Source organism: Barbus barbus, assembly GCF_936440315.1.
Source record: "Barbus barbus genome assembly, chromosome: 12".
NCBI classification, from domain to species: Eukaryota; Metazoa; Chordata; class Actinopteri; order Cypriniformes; family Cyprinidae; genus Barbus; species Barbus barbus.
In genome coordinates this window covers 33,052,306-33,075,072 of record NC_136740.1, presented here as the reverse complement: position 1 = coordinate 33,075,072, position 22,767 = coordinate 33,052,306, and the positions used below count along the sequence as shown (strand labels likewise).

General features: G+C 41.9%; 1 protein-coding gene across 4 annotated transcripts in view; it reads right to left on the bottom strand.

The window, feature by feature from the left end:
• Window positions 1-22,767, bottom strand: part of LOC306877490 (intermembrane lipid transfer protein VPS13B-like) — a 190,568-nt gene that overhangs the window by 38,485 nt on the left and 129,316 nt on the right. For all 4 annotated transcript variants that reach the window (XM_079429263.1, XM_079429262.1, XM_079429264.1 and 1 more), the window contains exons 37-41: window positions 15,960-16,165; window positions 2,456-2,660; window positions 2,188-2,372; window positions 329-522; window positions 35-216 (exon numbers count right to left, since the gene is read on the bottom strand). In XM_079429263.1, the coding sequence (XP_079285389.1) occupies window positions 35-216; window positions 329-522; window positions 2,188-2,372; window positions 2,456-2,660; window positions 15,960-16,165 (972 nt within the window). The remainder of the gene's footprint in view (window positions 1-34; window positions 217-328; window positions 523-2,187; window positions 2,373-2,455; window positions 2,661-15,959; window positions 16,166-22,767) is intronic.

The following is a 22,767-nucleotide window of genomic DNA, read 5'->3' as shown; positions in this document are numbered from 1 at the left end:
ACACACATACACACACACACACACACACACACACCTGTGCCCAGCTGATCCAGGTTGTGACAGAAGTGCAGCTCCAGGTACGCCAGTCGTATCGAGACGCCCACTGAAGGCACGAACCATGGCGCGAAACACGAGTCCACACGTGTACACGCGGCCAGAGCGGTGGGACACACCAGCTGCTCACAGGGCACCTGAGAACCTGATTCACTGTCCGAACTACACACACACACACACACACACACACACACACGTGTACACACGGTTAGACAACGACACACTCGCCCTCTCAAACACATCAGAAACACACACACATTTAAAACGCACTCACCTCTCGTCTCCACCATCACTGGTGCTATTGAGCACCACTCTCCAGAGGTCAGAGGTCACCAGCTCAGTCTGGCGTGTGTCGGGGGTCAGAGTGGGCAGGGTCAGCTCACACACGCTGCTCTCTGATAGGCTGAACTCTCTATATGGCACAAACGCCCGCTGCAGCTCGTCCCAGAACTCCAGACTGCAGGGCACCTACAGACAGACACACACAGACAGACATAAGTTTCACCTACAGCACTAATGCAGCTCTCACCTACAGCACAAATGCAGCTCTCACCTACAGCACAAATGCAGCTCTCACCTGCAGCACTAATGCAGCTCTCACCTGCAGCACTAATGCAGCTCTCACCTGCAGCACAAATGCAGCTCTCACCTACAGCACAAATGCAGCTCTCACCTGCAGCACTAATGCAGCTCTCACCTGCAGCACTAATGCAGCTCTCACCTACAGTGCTCACCTACAGCACTAATGCAGCTCTCACCTGCAGCACTAATTAATACAGCTCTCACCTACAGCACTAATGCAGCTCTCACCTACAGTGCTCACCTACAGCACTAATGCAGCTCTCACCTGCAGCACTAATGCAGCTCTCACCTGCAGCACTAATGCAGCTCTCACCTGCAGCACTAATGCAGCTCTCACCTACAGCACAAATGCAGCTCTCACCTGCAGCACTAATGCAGCTCTCACCTGCAGCACTAATGCAGCTCTCACCTGCAGCACAAATGCAGCTCTCACCTACAGTACTAATGATGCTCTTACCTACAGCACAAATGCAGCTCTCACCTGCAGCACTAATGCAGCTCTCACCTGCAGCACTAATGCAGCTCTCACCTACAGTGCTCACCTACAGCACTAATGCAGCTCTCACCTGCAGCACTAATGCAGCTCTCACCTGCAGCACTAATTAATACAGCTCTCACCTACAGTGCTCACCTACAGCACTAATGCAGCTCTCACCTGCAGCACTAATGCAGCTCTCACCTGCAGCACTAATGCAGCTCTCACCTGCAGCACTAATGCAGCTCTCACCTACAGTGCTCACCTACAGCACTAATGCAGCTCTCACCTGCAGTGCTCACCTACAGCACTAATGCACCTCTCACCTGCAGTGCTCACCTACAGCACTAATGCAGCTCTCACCTACAGTGCTCACCTACAGCACTAATGCAGCTCTCACCTGCAGCACTAATGCAGCTCTCACCTGCAGCACAAATGCAGCTCTCACCTGCAGCACTAATGCAGCTCTCACCTACAGCACTAATGCAGCTCTCACCTACAGCACTAATGCAGCTCTCACCTGCAGCACTAATGCAGCTCTCACCTGCAGCACTAATGCAGCTCTCACCTACAGCACTAATGCAGCACTCACCTACAGCACTAATGCAGCTCTCACCTACAGCAGTAATGCAGCTCTCACCTACAGCTCTCACCTGCAGCACTAATGCAGCTCTCACCTGCAGCACTAATGCAGCTCTCACCTACAGCTCTCACCTGCAGCACTAATGCAGCTCTCACCTGCAGCACTAATGCAGCTCTCACCTACAGCACTAATGCAGCACTCACCTACAGCACTAATGCAGCTCTCACCTACAGCAGTAATGCAGCTCTCACCTACAGCACTAATGCAGCTCTCACCTGCAGCACTAATGCAGCTCTCACCTGCAGCACTAATGCAGCTCTCACCTACAGCTCTCACCTGCAGCACTAATGCAGCTCTCACCTGCAGCACTAATGCAGCTCTCACCTGCAGCACTAATGCAGCTCTCACCTACAGCACAAATGCAGCTCTCACCTGCAACACTAATGCAGCTCTCACCTACAGCGCTCACCTACAGCACAAATGCAGCTCTCACCTGCAGCACGTCCCCAAGGTCAGCTGTACTGATGTCCGGGTCGTCAGTGGTGTTAAAGGGAACAGGTGTGATCCTGAGGAATGTGATCACACGCGGTTCAGGATACCGCCACAGCATCACACCTGGAGACTCGTCCGTCTCCCTCCAAAACACCACCTCATGAGGTGACGGCAGCTTCTGACATGCTGACAGACAGACAAGACAGATATAATCACTCCCTCTTATGAGTGCTATATGAAGATGTAACGTGTGTGTGTGTTTGTGTTACCTGAGTCCTGTATGTACTGGAAGATGCCTGTGCGCAGGTCATCAGAGGAGTGTTCTGATTGGGCGGGGTGAGGGGTGGATGGTGGTCTAGAGAGGAGGGGCTTCTCATTAGACTCCGCCTCTGCTCTGCTCATCTGATTCCAGTATTTCTGCAGCTGCTCTTGAATCTCAGACAAACAGTTAAACTGCTGCTGCCCCCAAAACACCTGCGACAGACAGACAGACATACCTTAGATCTGCTTTAAATCGCAGAGATCTGCCCGCTCACCTATTTATTTCATGTTGCATATGAGTGTTCATTATGCGCTGTTATGGTTCTGGAATCTACTGCAAGTGCCAGTCAGGTGACCATAAGTGTCTATGTTTGATTATTTCTACTAGAGGTCGACTGATTTTGCCGATTAATTTGCACCAATAGTTGACTGCCTTAACTAAAAAACTAAATTCCATGCCGAACAAAAATGTATGCCAATAGTTTTCTGGGTTGGGTCTGTTGCTGAAGCGCAGAGAAGGGTCTGCTGTCGTTGTACAGTGCGAGAGCGGCCTCTAGAGGCAGAAATCACTGACACCTTGTGCTGTTTGTTTTGACGAACTTCAGATGCGGATTTAAAGTAAAGTAAAGTTGTGACGTATTGTCAAGTATGGTGACCCATACTCGAAATTGGTGCTCTGCGTTTAACCCATCCAAGTGCACACACACAGCAGTGAGTAGTGAACAAATGCACACACACACACACACACACACACCGTGAACACACACCCGGAGCAGTGGGCAGCCATGCTGCAGCGCCCGGGGAGCAATTGGGGGTTCGGTGCCTTGCTTAAGGGCACCCACCTCAGTCGTGGTATTGAGGGTGGAGAGAGCGCTGTACATTCACTCCCCCCACCTACAATCCCTGCCGGCCGGGGACTCAAACCCGCAACCTTTCGATTACGAGTCCAACTCTCTAACCATTAGGCCACGACTTCCCAGTCGCCAAAAAATCCTGCTGCGCCATAGAGTACCACTAGTTTTCCATTACATTATATTTGTCCCAAATCGTTGTTAATGTACCTAATGACTTCACCCTAGGCTGTAAAATTGTGTAATGTGCATTTTTCTGTGGCTCTAATAAATTATGTCTCACATAGAGAGCTATAATATAGATCACGCTTTCTCTTTCTGTATGCTCTGTTTTTTAAACACTGAACTTCAAACTCATCTATGCCTCTTTGTTAATTCTTGAAGTAAACTTTTACCCGTTTGGTGATTAAATCAACTGTTTTAGACCGCCACGCATCCGGTGTGTGTGTGATAGCCATATTTTTTTTGGATTAGATAATCATCAACTGTTATAAAATAGAAGCAAATAAAGTGTGAGAGTATACATACAAAATTCCATATGCATGTAATTTTAAATGCTATGGCCTTTGTGTCGATATTTAAAAATGGCCCATCTTTAAATGAAATGAAAAGGGGAAAAGGGAAGTGGTGTGTGGCCAAGTATGGTGACCCATACTCAGAATTTGTGCTCTGCATTTAACCCATCCAAGTGTACACACAGTAGTGAACATACACCCGGAGCAGTGGGCAGCCAATGCTGCAGCGCCCGGGGAGCAGTTGGGGGTTCGGTGCCTTGCTCAAGGGTCTCACCTCAGTCGTGGTATTGAGGGTGGAGAGAGTGTTGGTTATTCACTCCCCCCACCTACAATCCCTGCCGGACCTTACAAGTCCAACTCTCTATCCATTAGGCCACGACTGCCCACTGAAATGGTATGAAATGGTAACACTCAAACAAGAAGTGTTAACAAGAAGATGGCGCCGCTGTGTTCGGACGCCGTCCAGGTCACGCCGCTCCGATTTTGCTTTAATTTACTTTTTACTTTCTCTTTTTACACATTTCACGTCGGCACTGATCGCCTATAACATAGAAACACTTTTAGACATTGGAAACCGCTACACTAACCTGTTCCAGGACACTTTATCCACAAATCCATCATGGCCATTGGAGATTCTTCGGAACGCGGAGATGAACAATAACCCCCCGAGGCGAAGAATCAAGAGTCTCAGGACTCAGGAAAACTTCTCTGTTTTACGGATGGACAGAACAGCAGAGGCTGGTAAATCCAGGGGTGGAGGAGTGTGTTTCATGATCAACAAGAAATGGTGTGATCCCAGGAATATCTCCATTCTGTCGCGTTCCTGCTCGCCTCATCTGGAACATCTTTCCATTCCTTGCCGCCCATTTTATTTGCCCCGGGAGTTTTCATCGATCATTGTTACTGCTGTGTTCATTCCACCACAGGCAGATTGGCTTTGTCTAAGCTTCACGATGTGCTCAGCGGCTACATTAAACATCCTGACGCTGCCTTTATCATCGCGGGAGACTTCAACAAAGCTAGCCTCAGGCAGGTCATGCCGAACTTTCATCAACATATATCCTGTCCAACTAGAGGACCAAACACACTGGATCACTGCTACACTCAGTTCAAGAATGGCTACAAAGCCCGCTCACTACCGGCTTTTGGCAAATCGGACCATGCCATGCCTCACACCGGAATACAAACAACGGCTCGTTCAGGATCCTCCGGTGCAGAGAGTAGTGACGCGCTGGTCCTCCCACTCAGAGGCTATGTTACAGGCGGCTCTTGATGGCGTCGACTGGGACATGTTCCAGGTGAGTTCTTCTGACGTCAGCGAGTTCATGGATGTAGCATTAAGCTTTGTAAACACGCTAACCGAGCAAGCTACAGAAACAATAACTATAAGGACATTCTCCAACCAGAAACCGTGGGTGGACAGAACAATCCATGCTATGGATACTATATGTTTATAGTAACGCGTCACTAAAATGAAGTGTAACTCAGCAAATACTCAACACAGAAACATGAGTTCTCTCTACAGAAAGCCTGAAGTGTCCACTTTCAAATGTAGTAAATATCGAAAACAAACGTTCTGTGATAAAGTAATCCGTATGAAACTGACACGATGTTCAGTCTGTCCAGTCTAACTCGTTATTTCTAATGAGATCACACCCCCTCGTGTTCACATGTAAATAACCACGTGACCCGCGCGCGCTTGGAGACGCCCAACATAAACAAAGCGTCAGTGAAGAGTTCATCATGGATACTGTTAGTTTCTGGAAGAAGACATGCTGAGTAAAGGCTGGATTTCCCTCAAAATAAGAGCAAAAGTTCATCCAGAAGAGAGGATCGATCTGATGAGTAAGTAATGCTTCTTTGTTAGGGTTAGTTAGCGTGTTATTGTGACAAACCTGAACGCGTTTAGTTGGGTTTTTCCCAAACGACAACATGATGAATGCTAGCATCTAAGAATGTTCAGAAGAATGTTTAATGTTCACAAATAGATTTAATAGCGTGCTAAATAATAACAATTAGTATCTCAGATATAAAATATCCTTTTTTAATGGTACAAAGTACATCCTTTTGTAGTTCACAGCATATGTGAGTCTATGGCTGCAGAATCATAACAGCTTCTATAAAATCATGCATACTAGACTATAAGACTGCAAAATCATAGTTGTTTTTTCCCAAACTGTAATTCCAGACTACAATGTTTGAATATGATGGGCAATTCATTGTATTTAAATTTCTTATGGCACAATGATGTTTTCATGCTCTATATAATAATAATAATAATTCATTACATTTATATAGCGCCTTTCTGCTTTTCTAAGCACTCAAAGCGCTCTACATTGTGAGGGGGATGTCTATATAAAACAAAAGTAATATGAGAGTATATTGTAACATGATGAATGCTACGAGTCTAAGTATGATGAATCCACAGATGAATCCTGATGACTTTCTTCTGATGTTGGTACAGTGCTCCTCAGAGGAACACAGTTTGATGTTCAACTACACTGATATTCTATGGTAAAACAAGATCCTTGACTACTGATTGTTTTTTTTTTCTTTTTGAATACATGGACATAAGTAAATGTCAGGTATTTGTTTCACTTGTTGAACAGAATCTGTTGCAGGAACGAGTCAAAGTCTGTTCACATCTCTGTAGTGAGATCAGTGTGCACAATAATGTGTCTTTGACCTTCATTATGTATGTTTTGATTATACGGTGTTGTAAATACAATACAAATAATAATAAAAAAAAAAAAAAACTTTTTCAGTCTCCTTACACTCTGTCTTACCTGCCTCAGTCACAGTCACACTGATAGCCCATTAGGGGAGGGCCCTTTGTCTCTCAGGTGAGAATCACTTAATATTCAAGCCCATTACCACTCCCTCGCATATTGACTTTCGATCACAAAACATGTCTTTAAAATTTTTAATCAATATATTGTTTTCTGTGCATGATTAAGCAGAATGATTTTCACATAATTGTGAAGTAAATATTCTAGCCTACAAGACTGATTACTCAAAAGTCTTATTCAGGACGATTTAGTGTGGCTTTTATGGCCTTATTTCAGCTACATTTTTTCCCCCAAAACTTACTAACCACGCATAATATTTTTTTTCTAAAAAATGCAAACATGTACATCCATCTTGGTCACATATTACTGTAGCATAATTTGTGCTGAATACAAAAAAATATACATGTTGGTCAATAGTATGTTATAAGTAGCTGAAATAAGCACAAATATCAGGGCATGTCAAAACATCTCAAGGGCCCCAAAATCACCTCAGACCCCAGAGGGTTAAACATCTTCTACGGCCGCTTCGATTGCAACGGCGCGTCTCTGCCGTCCAACGCGTCTGGAAGCAGCAGGCAGAGCAGCGATGATCCTGTAATCACCGTGTCGAAGGATGCGGTTCGGAGGGAGCTAAAGAAAGTGAACGTCAGGAAAGCAGCCAGACCTGATGGGATAACCGGCCGTATTCTGAGGTCCTGCGCCGATCAGCTCGCTGGTTTGTTCACTTCCATCTTTAACCTGTTAACCTTCGCCCCCATTGTGGGCCTCACAGATGAAAATAACATACCTAAATTAAAATGGTATCAGTTCCTGACAAAGTGTGCTTATACAAACAAATTAGGTATCTTTGGAAAGAAGACACTCTGGGCTTTATTATCTATCATCCAGAGTTGATAATGCTCAAAAAGATCAAAAGTTATAGGCACTGACGTGCCTTGAAAAATATTTTTCCACACTGAATGTTTTTTTTATTTCATATACAAATACATGAAATAAGTCCTGGAGCAATGGATCGAAAGCCACATGTCTCATGAGTTTATATTTCAAATTAGGAAGAAGATACCATGAAAAATTAGATTCCTGCAGTATTTTTTCTGAAAATATTTATAGTCCCCCCACCCCCCTGTTTGAGGAAAAATAACCACCAAATGGATTGCAGAATTATACAAGCTATTTTAGTCATTATACATGTTCCTGCATAGTTTTTCAATTATAGAATAATAGACAGAATTTTAGACATCATATAAGTGATTTATTTGAGCACTAAAAAATACAAACATAGTTATTTGAGTAATAAAAAAGGAAAAAAAAGATAACAATTGCTTTGTATATAGTATGTATACGGAAGTATTCTGATTGCCAGACATGAAGTGATATTGCCAGACATGGTCATAGAGTCAGTAATCACACGCTGATGTGCTTCCATTCAGATGATAATCAAACAGATGGGCCATATAATCAATAATAGCTGATCAATGAATCACAATGATAGCCATCATAGAGTCCGTAAACACGCTGATGTCCGTCCATACAGATTATAATCATGCAGATACGGCCACATTCCCCACACAATACACACACACACATATAAAAATGAAGAAGAAAAAAAAAAAAGTTTTTTATGGATAAAGCAGATCGCTAAGTTACGCCCCGCTCAGATGACAGCGTGCGTCACAGCGTGCGTCAGAGCTGACTGGAGGGAGCGCCAAATTCAAATAATCTATATTCCGCTTTTCTGAGACTTTGTTTTCCGTGGACGGTCTCATTCTGTTTGTAAAACTGTATGCTACAGCACCGTGCTGTTTTTTTTACTACCAAGACGCTGTTTTTGAGTGTAATTTACTCCATAACGGACGCGAACAGTAACTCCCGAAGAAATGAAACGTAAACAAAGGAATATTCATCCTTATTACAACATTATTGTTTCGCTGGACTAAAAGTGCTCGCTGGGATGTTGTTCTGTGGACCCTTACCTCTCTAACTAAACTGGGATTTCAGCAGTGGACGCGTTTGTGGCTCGTTATTACAATGATAATGGTACTGTGGCTGTGTCCTGAGTCCCCTGCTCTACTCTCTCTACACGCATGACTGCGTGTCCTCTCACAGCTCCACATCTATTATCAAATTCGCTGATGATACTGTGGTTCTGGGCCTCATCTCCAACAACGATGAGACCGCATACTTGGATGAGGTAGAGAGACTCACATCATGGTGCCAGGACAACTGTCTCTCTCTGAATGTGAGCAAAACTAAAGAGCTGATCATGGACTTTAGGAAGAGACAGCAGCAGCCCTACACTCCTCTTATGATCAGTGGGACCCCTGTGGAGAGGGTGAGTAGCTTCAAGTACCTCGGTGTAAACATCTCCGAGAACCTGACTTGGACTACACACATCCAAACACAGGTTAAGAAAGCCAGGCAAAGACTGTACCATCTGCGACAGCTGAGGAAATTCAGGGTCTCACCAGCAATCCTGAAAACTTTCTATTCAGGGACCATAGAAAGTGTATTGACTCAGTGCATCTCAGTGTGGTATGGAAACAGCTCCAATCAGGACTGCAAAGCACTACAGAGAGTTGTGCGCTTAGCTGAGCGCATCTCAGGGTCTGCTCTCCCCTCTCTGCAGGACATCTACCTCAAACGCTGCAAAAATAGAGCTGTCAAAATAATCAAGGACTCTAATCACCCTGGTAACCATCTATTCACTTTGCTTCCATCTGGTAAGCGCTTCCGTAGCCTGATGGCAAAAACTGAGAGACTTAGGAGGAGCTTCTTCCCCCAGGCCATCAGGCTCCTAAACTCTAACTCTGTGTCATAACATCACTTGACTCCGTGTAAATATCACCATATCAATAAGCTATTCATAATTTTTCTCTACCTCATATTACTGCTATTTAAATACCCTGTACAACTTTTTTGCACATTCTTTTGCACATTCCTCTTATATTACTATTTAAGTCAACAACATACTGACCTGCACATTTATATTTTGTATCTTTTATTTTATTCTTTTATTTTTTCTACTTTTCTTTTTCTTAATATTGGTATACTATATAATTGCACTGTCCTTGGAGTGGACCTGACTTACATTTCACTGCTGGTTATACTCTGTATAATTGTGTATGTGACGAATAAAAATCTTGAATCTTACAATAAGGGCCCATTTGTAACATTAAGATTAATGAAAGCAATAAAAGTATTGTTCCTTGTTAGAGTGTTCAGTTTAACATTTACGATTACTAATAATTTTTTTAATTTGAAAGCTTCTTCTGTTAACATTAGTTAATAAACTATGAACCTAACTTTAAAGATCAATATAATAATTCATATGAATATTTTGAATTAGTCACCAGAAGCTCGCGTAAGTGTTTTGATTAACTTGATCGCAGTTCTGTTGTTTAAATTATTTACTTGCTACTAGGAAGGAATAGTTTGTTTCCTACCTATTTCTACTCTGCATTTTCGTTGGTTTTTCAGTTTGATTGCACTTACTGGTAATTAGAATAATTTGCGCCTCAGCTGAGAACGAGCCTGTGTGATTGTGCAAAGTGTTAGTTTCGTCTTGAGCTATTAGCAGTCCTACCTTATTGGCTGGGCTGATCAGAAGCCGGCCACAGCTGTTTTCACTCTAGTTTCTTAGACTGTATTTATTTGATGTCAGAGAGCTGGGAAGCGTTCAGCCTCCTCGTGTGAAGACCAACGAGTGTAAAGACAGACGACTTTTTCCTGCGCGACTTTGACCGAGCAACGACACAGAGCACACACTTAAGTATCGTTTTTATCTTCCCTCACACTTTCCTATCCTCTATCCTTCCACGTCTATCATGTGTTTCCAAACCATTCAGGTTCTCTCTCAACCTCGCTCTAAAAACACACGCAGAAGGTTACGTAACCCTGCAAACCTGCGCACTATCTCTACATCTTCCACTGCACCTCTTTCTTTCTCTGTGGGTCTTTGGAATTGCCAGTCAGCTGTCAACAAAGCCGACTTCATTTCTGCATTTTCCTTACATTCCACACTCAGCATCCTGGGCTTGACTGAGACCTGGATTCGTCCAGAAGACTCGGCAACCCCAGCTGCTCTCTCTCACAATTTCTCTTTCTCTCACACCCCTAGGCAAGTTGGCCGGGGTGGGGGCACTGGTTTGCTCATTTCTAACAATTGGAAATACTCCACCCACTCTCCCCTAGGCAATCTCAACTCATTTGAATCTCATGCCGTTACTGTAACAGCTCCTATAAGACTCCAGATTGTGGTAATCTATCGTCCGCCGGGCCAAATTCTACCAACCTTCCTAGATGAGCTGGACGGACTGCTGTCCTCTTTCATGGAGGATGGCACTCCACTCTTAGGCTTCGGCGATTTCAACATTCACCTAGACAGGCCTTATGCTACAGACTTCCAGTCACTCCTAGCTTCATTTGATCTCAAACACCTCACCACTACCAGCACGCACAAATCAGGTAACCAACTCGACTTAATTTACACACGCAATTGTTCTACAGATAACATTCTGGTACAACCACTACATACCTCTGACCATTTCTTCATTACATTTACTTTACATTTTGCTACCCAGGTGCCACCATCTCCCTTACCGGTTACTTTCAGACGCAACCTACGCTCCCTTTCCCCCTCCCTTCTTTCCTCTGTAGTATCCTCCTCTCTTCCCTCGCCTACCCATTTCTCTTCTCTGGATGTAAATGCAGCCACTGACACTTTATGCTCTACCTTAACCTCTTGTCTAGACGAGATCTGTCCTCTCTCCTCCAGGCCAGCACGGGCTGCCCCTTCTAACCCCTGGTTATCCGATGTTCTTCGTGAGAATCGGACCAAACTGTGGCAGAGTGGCAGAGAGAAAATGGCACAAATCAAACGATCCGTCGGACCTGAGTAGGTATCAGTCTTTGCTTTCATCTTTCTCTACTGAAGTCCACACTGCCAAATCCTCACATTTCCACAACAAGATCACCAGCGCTCCAGACATGCGTAATCTCTTCAGAACATTTAATTCTCTCCTCTGTCCCCCTCCTCCACCTCCCACCACTTTGATAACCACTGACGACTTTGCCTCTTTTTTCACAGACAAAACTAGAACAATCAGCAACCAGTTCTCAACTCCACAGGACCTCCAATCAACCACATCCACCGCTCTAGCTCCCATCTTCTCCTTCTGTCCTCTCACCGAGGCAGAAGTATCCAAACTTCTCCTCTCCAGCCATCCTACAACATGTCCTCTCGACCCGATCCCCTCACACCTTCTCCAAACAATCTCTCCCACACCCTTACCGGCACTCACACACATTATCAACCAGAGGTGTCAAGTAACGAAGTACAAATACTTCGTTACCTTACTTAAGTAGAAATTTTGGGTATCTATACTTTACTGGAGTAATTATTTTTCAGCCGACTTTTTACTTCTACTCCTTACATTTTCAAGCAATTATCTGTACTTTCTACTCCTTACATTTTAAAAATAGCCTCGTTACTCCTATTTCATTTCGGCTCGTTTTCATTTCGGCTTGTCATCGTCATGGGCGTTGCTAGGTCATTTTTAGGGGGGCTTTAGCACCCCTAAATTTCTTCGGCTCCTCCCCATCTTTCTGCGTGTTCTTCAATCCACAGACTGCGGTGGCGCAGAGGAGAGGACAAGGTGTGTGTTTATCGATAGATTGTTATAATATCTACATCTGTGCAGTTCTTTGTCTTAAATACAGTTTACAAAAAGTCATGGGAGAGCAATCGGTTTCCAATCTTCTGTAAAGTTTTCGCTGCATTCACCACTCATCACACCACAGCTGTTTCCTTCAGCGAAAGCCCTTAACACATTATACGCATACTTTATAAAACGATCACGTTATTGCTATTTTCATTTGAAAATTTAGCTTTCAATATAGAACTTAATTTTACAGTGCATGTGGCATTAACTACCATACAGTTATGCATAGAAGCGATTAAAGACAGTGACAGACGACACTCAGTCAGTGCACTCATTTTAATTGCATATCAGAGTGATTGACAGAGATTGAAACATTGTGTGTCCTTCTCACAGACTGCTTCAGTTTTGCTGTTTTTTTTTATTTTTATTTTTTTACTTTTAAAAGTTAATCACAGCACCCACATAGTTTAATCCATTGTCCAGCCTTATAGCTGTGTTGTTTATATTGCTAATATGGATAGTCAGTGTAAGTTTAAAGTGATATGATGTTTTATGTTTACAATTTTCTGTTTGTACTTGAGCATAGAAAAAGATTTGTACTAGTAATGCAAACAGTAACATTTTTGGTTTGTACAGTAAACAGGTGTGTGTGTGTGTGAGATCAGGTAGACTTGTATTTGGCTTGTACTCGGATGTTATACCCATCTATGCAATACAGTGGAATACTGCAATAAGTTTAGTATACCATCCTACCCTATTAGTTTACCATCCTACCCTAGCATCGCCCTTGGTCATCGCTCAAAAAAAAAAAAAAAAAAAACCTATCCAGATAAATCGCGCCATCTGGATAGAGTGAATTGTGGTTGGATGAGAATATAAACCTATACCATTCCGACACCCTATTGGTTTGTACGCGATCCATCGCACCTGCACATGACACAAATCACGTCACACTCAAAAAAGATTATTTCTTAAAAGTTATTTCTCCACTACTGGCTCATTTATCAAACGGGTGCTTTCTCTTCGTCCGTTGCCCTCACAGATTCCTGCAGCTAAGTTTGGATGTACATTTACATTCCAATAAAGGTTATTGATGACATGCCTCTGAAGTTTGACTTTTTGCACCATTACAATACTTACAGGCAACTACTCATCATATCTTCCGCTCCATGAAACACGTTAATGCTCAGTAGTACACATATATGGTTTTTTAATGTATTTGCATTGTACTAAAATGCGTTCATTTTCAGTGGGCACATATCCGGCTGAAACAGGTAGCCTAGTGCATCCCACATTTTTCAACATTAACATTTTAATATAACATTATAGTCATTATGGCCTCTAGAAAAATGTTTTTTTGAGGAGGTGGGGTAGTGCACAATAGGCCCCTGTGCCGCGGCCTAAGCTTTTGTCCTTAATGGCATTTGTTTTTCCTTCCATTACTTTTACTTTTATACTTTAAGTAGTTTTGAAACCAGAACTTTTACACTTTTACTTGAGTAAAAAACTTGAGTTGATACTTCAACTTCTACAGAAGTCTTTTTAAACCCTAGTATCTATACTTCTACTTGAGTAATGAATGTGAATACTTTTGACACCAGTGTTATCAACACATCTCTCCTCACAGGCGTCTTCCCCACAGCATTCAAGCAGGCTCAGGTAACCCCACTGATCAAAAAACCTACATTAAATGCTTCTCTTTTAGATAACTACAGACCTGTCTCTCTCCTTCCATTCGTAGGGAAAACACTCGAACGAGTTGTCTTCAACCAGCTCACAGTTTCTTTCACAGTACAACAAACTGGATGCTAAACAGTCAGGTTTCAGGAGTGGCCATTCAACAGAGACTGCGCTACTCTCAGTCACTGAAGCCCTGCGAACTGCAAAGGCTGATTCCAAATCGTCAGTCCTCATTCTGCTGGATCTTTCTGCTGCTTTTGACACTGTCAATCATCAGATTCTCCTGTCTACCCTCTCATCACTGGGCATCACTGGGATTCCACTTCGCTGGTTTGAATCCTATCTCACCGGTAGATCCTTCAGGGTGGCCTGGGGAGGGGAGGTATCCAAACCACATCAACTGGTCACTGGAGTTCCTCAGGGATCGGTTCTTGGACCCCTCCTCTTCTCCACATACACTACATCGCTGGGTCCCATCATACATGCACATGGCTTCTCCTATCACTGCTACACCGATGACACACAGCTCTATCTCTCTTTTCAACCAGATGACCCAACGGTAGCTGCACAGATCTCAGGCTGCCTGGCGGACATCTCGGCATGGATGAAAGAACATCACCTACAGCTCAACCTGGCAAAGACGGAACTTCTGGTCTTCCCTGCCACTCCGACTCTACAGCATGACTTCACGATTCAGTTAGGCTCATCAATGATTACCTCATCAACTTCGGTCAGAAATCTTGGTGTAATCTTTGATGACCAGCTGACCTTCAAAGAGCACATTGCAAAGACTGCTCGTTCCTGCAGGTTTGCACTACACAACATCAGAAAGATCAGGCCCTTTCTGACAGAGCATGCTGCACAACTTCTTGTCCAGACCCTTGTCGTTTCTAGACTGGACTACTGCAATGCTCTTCTGGCTGGTCTGCCATCAAACACAATCAAACCTCTACAAATGATTCAGAATGCAGCGGTACGACTGATCTTCAACGAGCCCAAAAGAGCGCATGTTACACCCCTATTCATCTCCTTGCACTGGCTACCAGTGGCAGCTCGCATCAAGTTGCTTGCGTACAGAACTACCACAGGCTCAGCACCCTCCTACTTCCACTCACTATTACGAACCTACATCCCCTCCAGAAGTCTGAGATCTGCTAGTGAGCGACGCCTTGTGGTACCATCACAGAGAGGCTCAAAATCACTCTCCAGAACATTCTCGTCCACCATTCCTGGCTGGTGGAATAATCTTCCCACCCCTATCCGGAACGCCGGATCCCTGGCAATCTTCAAGCAACAACTGAAAACTCATCTCTTTCGGCAGTACTTGACTTCATCCTAAACTCAAAAAAAACTCTTTCCCTCTATCTTTCTCTCCGCTTGTACTTATTTGAACAATGACTGAGACTTGGTGTTACGAGCACTTCCTCTGTCTGATTGCCTCTTCAAGATGAATCGCTTTTTGTATTCCCCAATTGTAAGTCGCTTTGGATAAAAGCGTCTGCCAAATGACTAAATGTAAATGTAAAATATTTTTTATTCATTTACATAGTACAATTAAAAAAAAACTGTATAGCACTATTTTAGTTTTTGTTCAATATCCATTATAAAAAAATCAGTTGATTAATCGGTATCGGCCAGTGTGATCCACCCTAGATATCGGTAAAATCGGACGACCTCTAATTTCTACCCAAACTGCTCCATGATTGACACTCTGGCTGCATTTAATGCAAAACAGTCGCATCAATAGGGAATCAAATGTCTCAAGGCTGGTGAATCGTCTCTCTCTCTGTGTGTGTGTGTGTGTGGCCTGGAATCTCTGACTCAGAATGAGTCCGTGTGTCTCTGACTAACAGATTGAACAGGAACATTAGGGGATTTCTGTGTGTTCAGTGGCTGCACATGAAGCGCTATACGGACACACACGTGGAGAGAGAGACACATGCAGCCAAAAAAACACATACATCACACGTGTGGAGAGAGTAAGAAACAGAAGCAGCAGCGGTGTTTGGCATCTTACCTGCAGCAGGCCTCCCTTCATGTCAATCAACACTCTCGGCGGTCCAGGTGAGTCAGGGGCGGAGCTTCCGCTGTGTCTGCACCAATGAGCCTCCAGATCAGCACTACAGGAGAACGGACCCACAAACACTGCACTTCTGTCCTTCAGACACGTCCGCAGCAACACGTCCTCACACTGAACCGACAGACAGACCTCTTTAAAACCATCTAGAGAGAGAGATCAGATAGAAATCACATCAGTGTTAGCTCTGAAGTGGACTGTGATGATGGACTGACTGCTGGGAGGGCTTAAACTCTGCAGCCATTGAGCACAATCGGTCAGGCATCATGTGTTTGCGTGTTTTAAGTGCTGCGCTGTTCTTCACGTGCATCTGCATCATCCATGGACACGTCTCCATCTGGTACTGACACTCATCTGCGGCTCATCTTCAGCTTAGTGAACGACAGGAGAGATTTAGGAGTGTGTGGCTTTGGTCTGGCAGCAGCCTGACCCTTCATAACACATAACAACACGGAGTCCCACAGGACACGCACGCACACACACTAATACACTCTCACTCGCACACACACATTCACACGCGCGCGCACGCACACTGACACGTGCACACATATTCACACTCTCTCTCACACACACACACTCTCACTAACACACTCACTCACTCTCACAGTCCGCGTTCGAAAACCGGAAGCTTCGAGTAGTTAAATAATAGTGTAAAATAACTTCCTCTGTAGCATGTATGAATGGCAATTATTAATGAACAATTCATCATAGATGTTTTATTAAAACATGTTAACCACAGTTTTCAATCATTATTCGGGTATGACGAAACGAGGAAAAATGTTCTCATGATATTCCGACACATATTTCATGATTTAAATGGGAGCGCAAAGGCATATGTATGCACAATACTTCAGAGACAGACCAGCTTTTTACTTAAAAAATGCAAGAATACCATACAAACATATCACATTAAAGAGCAATAAAATCAAACAAGCTTATACATCTTATAAAACATTAACCACGACTAAAGACTGTACTAATTAAACAGTAATATTGCTTTCAAGCACTTACTTTACTTTCCGATAGGATAGGCTACATCACGTATTAGATCAAATTGGAGTTGTTCAAATATATTCATTTACATTTACATTTATGCATTTAGCAGACGCTTTTATCCAAACGACTTACATTGCATTCAAGTTACAGTTTTTACATTTTATCAGCTCTTGCTATCCCTGGGAATCGAACTCATGATCTTGGCATTGCTAGCGCCATGCTCTACCATTTGAGCTACAGGAAAGCATATTCATATTTTTCATCCCAGAATTATTAAAAAATAACTGGTTTTACCATCTTAAATGTGACATATCCTCCGGGTTTGAGCACAGTGATTGAATAGCATTATGTAGATAAGATGGAGAAGAACCATAGTAAACACGGCGCAATAATAAAACCAATAACATTAAAAATAAAATTAAAACAGTCATCTCCAGCAGTAACGTGAGCACGTTTCACATTAAAATGGAAGATTACACATATGTGACCCTGGACCACAAAACCAGTCTTAAGTGTGAATTTTTGGAAATTGAGATGTATACATCATCCGAAGCTGAATAAATAATCTTTCCATTGATGTATGGTTTGTTATGACAGGACAATATTTGGCTGAGATACAACTATTTGAAAATCTGGAATCTGAGGGAGCAAAAAAATCTAAATATTGAGAAAATCTCCTTTAAAATTGTTCAAATGAAGTTCTTAGCAATGCATATTAACAATCAAAAATGAAGTTTTGATATATTTACGGTAGGACATTTACTAAATATCTACATTTTACTTAATATCCTAATGATTTTTAGCATAAAATAAAAATCAATCATTTTGACCCATACAATGTATTTTTGGCTATTGCTACAAATATACCCCAGCGACTTAAGACTGGTTTTGTGGTCCAGGGTGACATATGGTAGGGTATCATTTGTTAAATAGACTCGAATGGTGTATTGATCTTATCGTATTCGTGTTTGTCGGGCTCAGAGGGTTAACTGAGAATCTGCCCACGGCTGCTTATGTTACTGCTGGAGAAATACTCGGAATATGCAGTGTTTCAATTTTATTTTTAATTAATTAATTAATTTTGACTAATTATTTCACAACTGTTATCATAATAAACACTTGTTGAACGCCGATTTTATTGCTCTTTAATGTGATATGTTTGTATGGTATTCTTGGATTTTTTAAGTAAAAAGCCGGTCTGTCTCTGAAGTATTGTGCATACATATGCCTTTGCGCTCCCATTTAAATCATGAAATATGCTTCGGAATATCATGAGAACATTTTTCCTCGTTTCGTCATACCCGATTAATGATTGAAAACTGTGGTTAATATGTTTTAATGAAACATCTATAATGAATTGTTCATTAATAAATCACAATAACCCCGTGCTACAGGCATTGCCATTCATCCAGGCTACAGTGGAAGTTATTTTACACAAATACTCGAAGTTTCCGGTTTTCGAACGCAGACTGTGAAAAAGGCCCATTGGACCAAAAAGCAGCACACAGAATCTATTGGATTACAATTTGTATCTAGACGGATGTACTGTTACTTCCACTACAGTCAAAAATCTGGGTGTTATATTAGACAGCAACTTGTCCTTTGAAAATCATATTTCCAATGTTACAAAAACAGCATTTTTCCATCTTAGAAACATTGCCAATCTACGAGACATGTTACCTGTTTCTGATGCAGAAAAGCTAGTTCATGCATTCATGACCTCTAGACTGGACTATTGTAATGCACTGCTAGCTGGTTGTCCTGCATCTTCAATAAACAAGCTACAGATAGTCCAAAATGCAGCGGCTAAAGTTCTTACCAGGTCAAGAAAATATGATCATATTACCCCAATTTTACAGTCTCTGCACTGGCTACCTATTAAGTTCCGTATCATTTACAAAATCAAACATCCAAACCAAAGTAAGAGTAACAATTTAATTGATGTTCAACAAATAAAAAAACAGACATAATACAGATAAACAAATGATAAAGCTTGGCTTATTGAATATTAGATCCCTTTCTACAAAAGCACTTTTTATAAATGATATGATCACTGACCATAAACTAGATGTGCTTTGATTGACAGAAACCTGGCTAAAACCAGATGACTACATTACTTTAAACGAGTCTACCCCCAAGATTACAGTTACAAACATGAACCGCGTCCAAAAGGTAAAGGGGGAGGTGTTGCTACAATTTATAGCAATATTTTCAGTATTTCTCAGAGGTCGGGTTTCAAGTATAATTCGTTCGAAGTAATGGTGCTTCATATAACATTATCCAGAGAAACAAGTGTTAATGATAAATCCCCTGTGATGTTTGTACTGGCTACTGTATACAGGCCACCAGGGCACCATACAGACTTTATTAAAGAATTTGCTGATTTTCTATCTGAGGTAGTGCTGGCTGCAGATAAAGTCCTAATTGCTGGTGATTTTAATATCCATGTTGATAATGAAAGATTCGTTGGGATCAGCATTTATAGACAAAGTACCCTATCCTACAGAAAAGCATTAAAAACTGCTAGATCTGCTTACTTTACGTCTCTTTTAGAAGAAAACAAACACAACCCCAAGTATTTAGTTAATACAGTGGCTAAATTAACAAAAAATTTAACATCAGCAGCACAGTAGTAATGACTTTATGAACTACTTTACCTCCAAGATCGAAACTATTAGAGATAAAACTGTAACCATGCAGCTGTCAGCCACAGTATCGCATCAGATAGTGCACTATAGATCCCGAGGAACAATTCCACTCATTCTCTTCTATTGGAAATAAAGAATTGCATAAAGCTCCTAAAAGAGGTGCTTCCAGAAGTAATTGATCCTCTTCTGAATATAATTAACTCATCATAGTCATTAGGATATGTCCCAAAAACCTTCAAACTGGCTGTTATTAAGCCTCTCATTAAAAAAAACACAACTTGACCGCAAATAATTAATTAATTGTAGACCGATCTCGAATCTCCCTTTTCTGTCAAAGATATTAGAAAAGGTAGTATCATCACAACTATGTTCCTTCTTAGAGAAAAATGATATATGTGAGGATTTCCAGTCAGGTTTAAGACCATATCATAGTACTGGAGACTGCTCTCATTAGAGTTACAAACGACCTGCTTTTATCATCTGATCGTGGTTGTATCTCTCTGTTAGTGCTACTGGATCTTAGCGCCGCGTTTGACACTATAGACCACAACATTCTTTTAAATAGACTAGAAAATTAGGTCACACTTTATATTAGGTTGCCTTAACTACTATGTACTTACATCAAAAATTAGTACAATGTACTTATTGTGGTCATATTGTATTGCAAAACATGTCTGCTGCTATTGAGGTGGGATATGGGTGAGGTTAGGGACAGGTTTGGTGGTCTGGGTAGGTTTAAGGGTGGGTTAAGGTGTAAGTGATGGGTCAACAGTGTAATTATAAATGTAATTACAGAAATGAATTACAGATGTAATTACATATAGTTTTTTTTTTAACATAAGTACAATGTAAAAACATGTATGTACACAATAAGTGCATTGTACCAAATGATTAATTTAAATGTAAGTACATAGTAGTTAAGGCCACCTAATATAAAGTGGGACCGAAAATTATGTTGGCATTAGAGGAAGTGCACTGGCATGGTTCAAATCGTACTTATCTGACCGCCATCAGTTCGTAACAGTAAATGAAGAGGTATCAAACCAATCACAAGTGCAGTATGGAGTACCTCAAGGCTCAGTACTAGGGCCGTTACTTTTCACGCTTTACATGTTACCCTTGGGAGATATCATTAGGAAACATGGTGTAAGCTTTCACTGTTATGCTGATGATACCCAGCTCTATATTTCTTCGCGACCTGATGAAACTTACCAATTTGCAAAACTAACGGAATGTATAGTTGATATCAAAAACTGAATGACTAGCAATTTCTTACTGCTAAATTCTGAAAAAACAGAGGTGTTAATTATTGGACCAAATACTTTTGCATGTAATAACCTAGATCACGGTCTAATACTTGATGACTGTTTCTCTAAATTCTTTGTCATCAGTTAGGAACCTAGGCGTACTTTTTGATAGCAATCTTTCCTTCAAAAAGCATGTTTCTAGCATTTGTAAAACTGCATTTTTCCATCTTAAAAATATATCTAAATTACGACCTATGCTCTCAATGTCAAATGCAGAAACATTAATTCATGCATTCATGACCTCGAGGTTAGATTATTGTAATGCTTTATTGGGTGGTTGCTCTGCACATTTAATAAACAAACTCCAGCTGGTTCAAAATACATCAGCTAGAGTTCTTACTAGAACCAGGAAGTATGACCACATTAGCCCGGTTCTGTCAACACTGCACTGGCTCCCTATTAAACATTGTATACATTTTAAGATCTTGCTAATTACCTATAAAGCCCTGAATGGTTTGGCACCTCAGTACCTGAGCGAGCTCTTATCACATTATAGTCCTTCACGTCTGCTGTGTTCTCAAAACTCTGGCCATTTGATAATACCTAGAATATCAAAATCAACTGCGGGCGGGAGATCGTTTTCCTATTTAGCTCCCAAACTCTGGAACAATCTACCTAACACTGTTCAGGAGACAGACACACTCTGTCAGTTTAAATCTAGATTAAAGACCCATCTCTTTAACCTGGCTTACACATAATACACTATCACATTTCTATAATTCAGATCCGTTAAAGGATTGTTAGGCTGCATTAATTAGGATCAAGCGGAACCGGGAACACTTCCCAAAACACCTGATGTACTTGTTACATCGTTAGAAGAATGGCATCTACGCTAATATTAGTCTGTTTCTTTCTTATTCCGAGGTGACCGTAGCCACCCAGATCCAGACTGTATCCAGATCAGATGGTGGATCAGCACCTAGAGATGACCTCTACAGCCAGGACACCTAGATGACCCCAGAGACTGATCCCCAGTGAAGACCCTGTCTCCAAGACGGCCATCGGGACAAGACCACAGGAACCAGATGAGACCTTTGCACAATCTGATTCTGCTGTAGCCAAGATTTAAACTGCTGATTTTGTCTGGCAAGAGGAGAATGACACTTTTTCGACAAACTATTTCTCCGTCTAAATACTGTAAAGCTGATATAAAGCCACCCAGCTTTATATCAAGCCGATGTAAAGCTGCTTTGACACAATTTGCATTTTTAAAAGCGCTATACAAATGATATTGACTTGACATACAAAATATTATTACTTACCTATAAGGCCCTAAATGGTTTAGCTCCTGCGTACCTAACTAGTCTTCTATCACGCTACAATCCAACCCGCTCCCTAAGGTCACAAAACTCTGAACTTTTGGTAGTTCCTAGGATAACAAAGTCCACTAAAGGAGGTAGAGCTTTTTCACATTTGGCTCCCAAACTCTGGAATAGTTTTCCTGATAACGTTCGGACTTCGGAGTTCAGACACAGGAGGGTTGACAGGTATGACACACACACACTCGTGATCTGCATTAGTTTACAACAGCACTATTAGTAATATGAATGAATAAAGACTAGTATGAAGGCCATTATACTATGATATGAAGCAACTGACATTCAGTATTATTATTGATTTGACGGCAATGACACTATCTGATAAGAATAAAACCTGAACTGAACTGAGCTGGATGGATTAATGAAATTTAATTAACCCCTCCAATCAACACATGACACTAACAATAACTGCACAATCGACGCTTTTATTGAACTGAACTGAATCAACACTGAACTGAGTTGATAATGACTCTGTCTT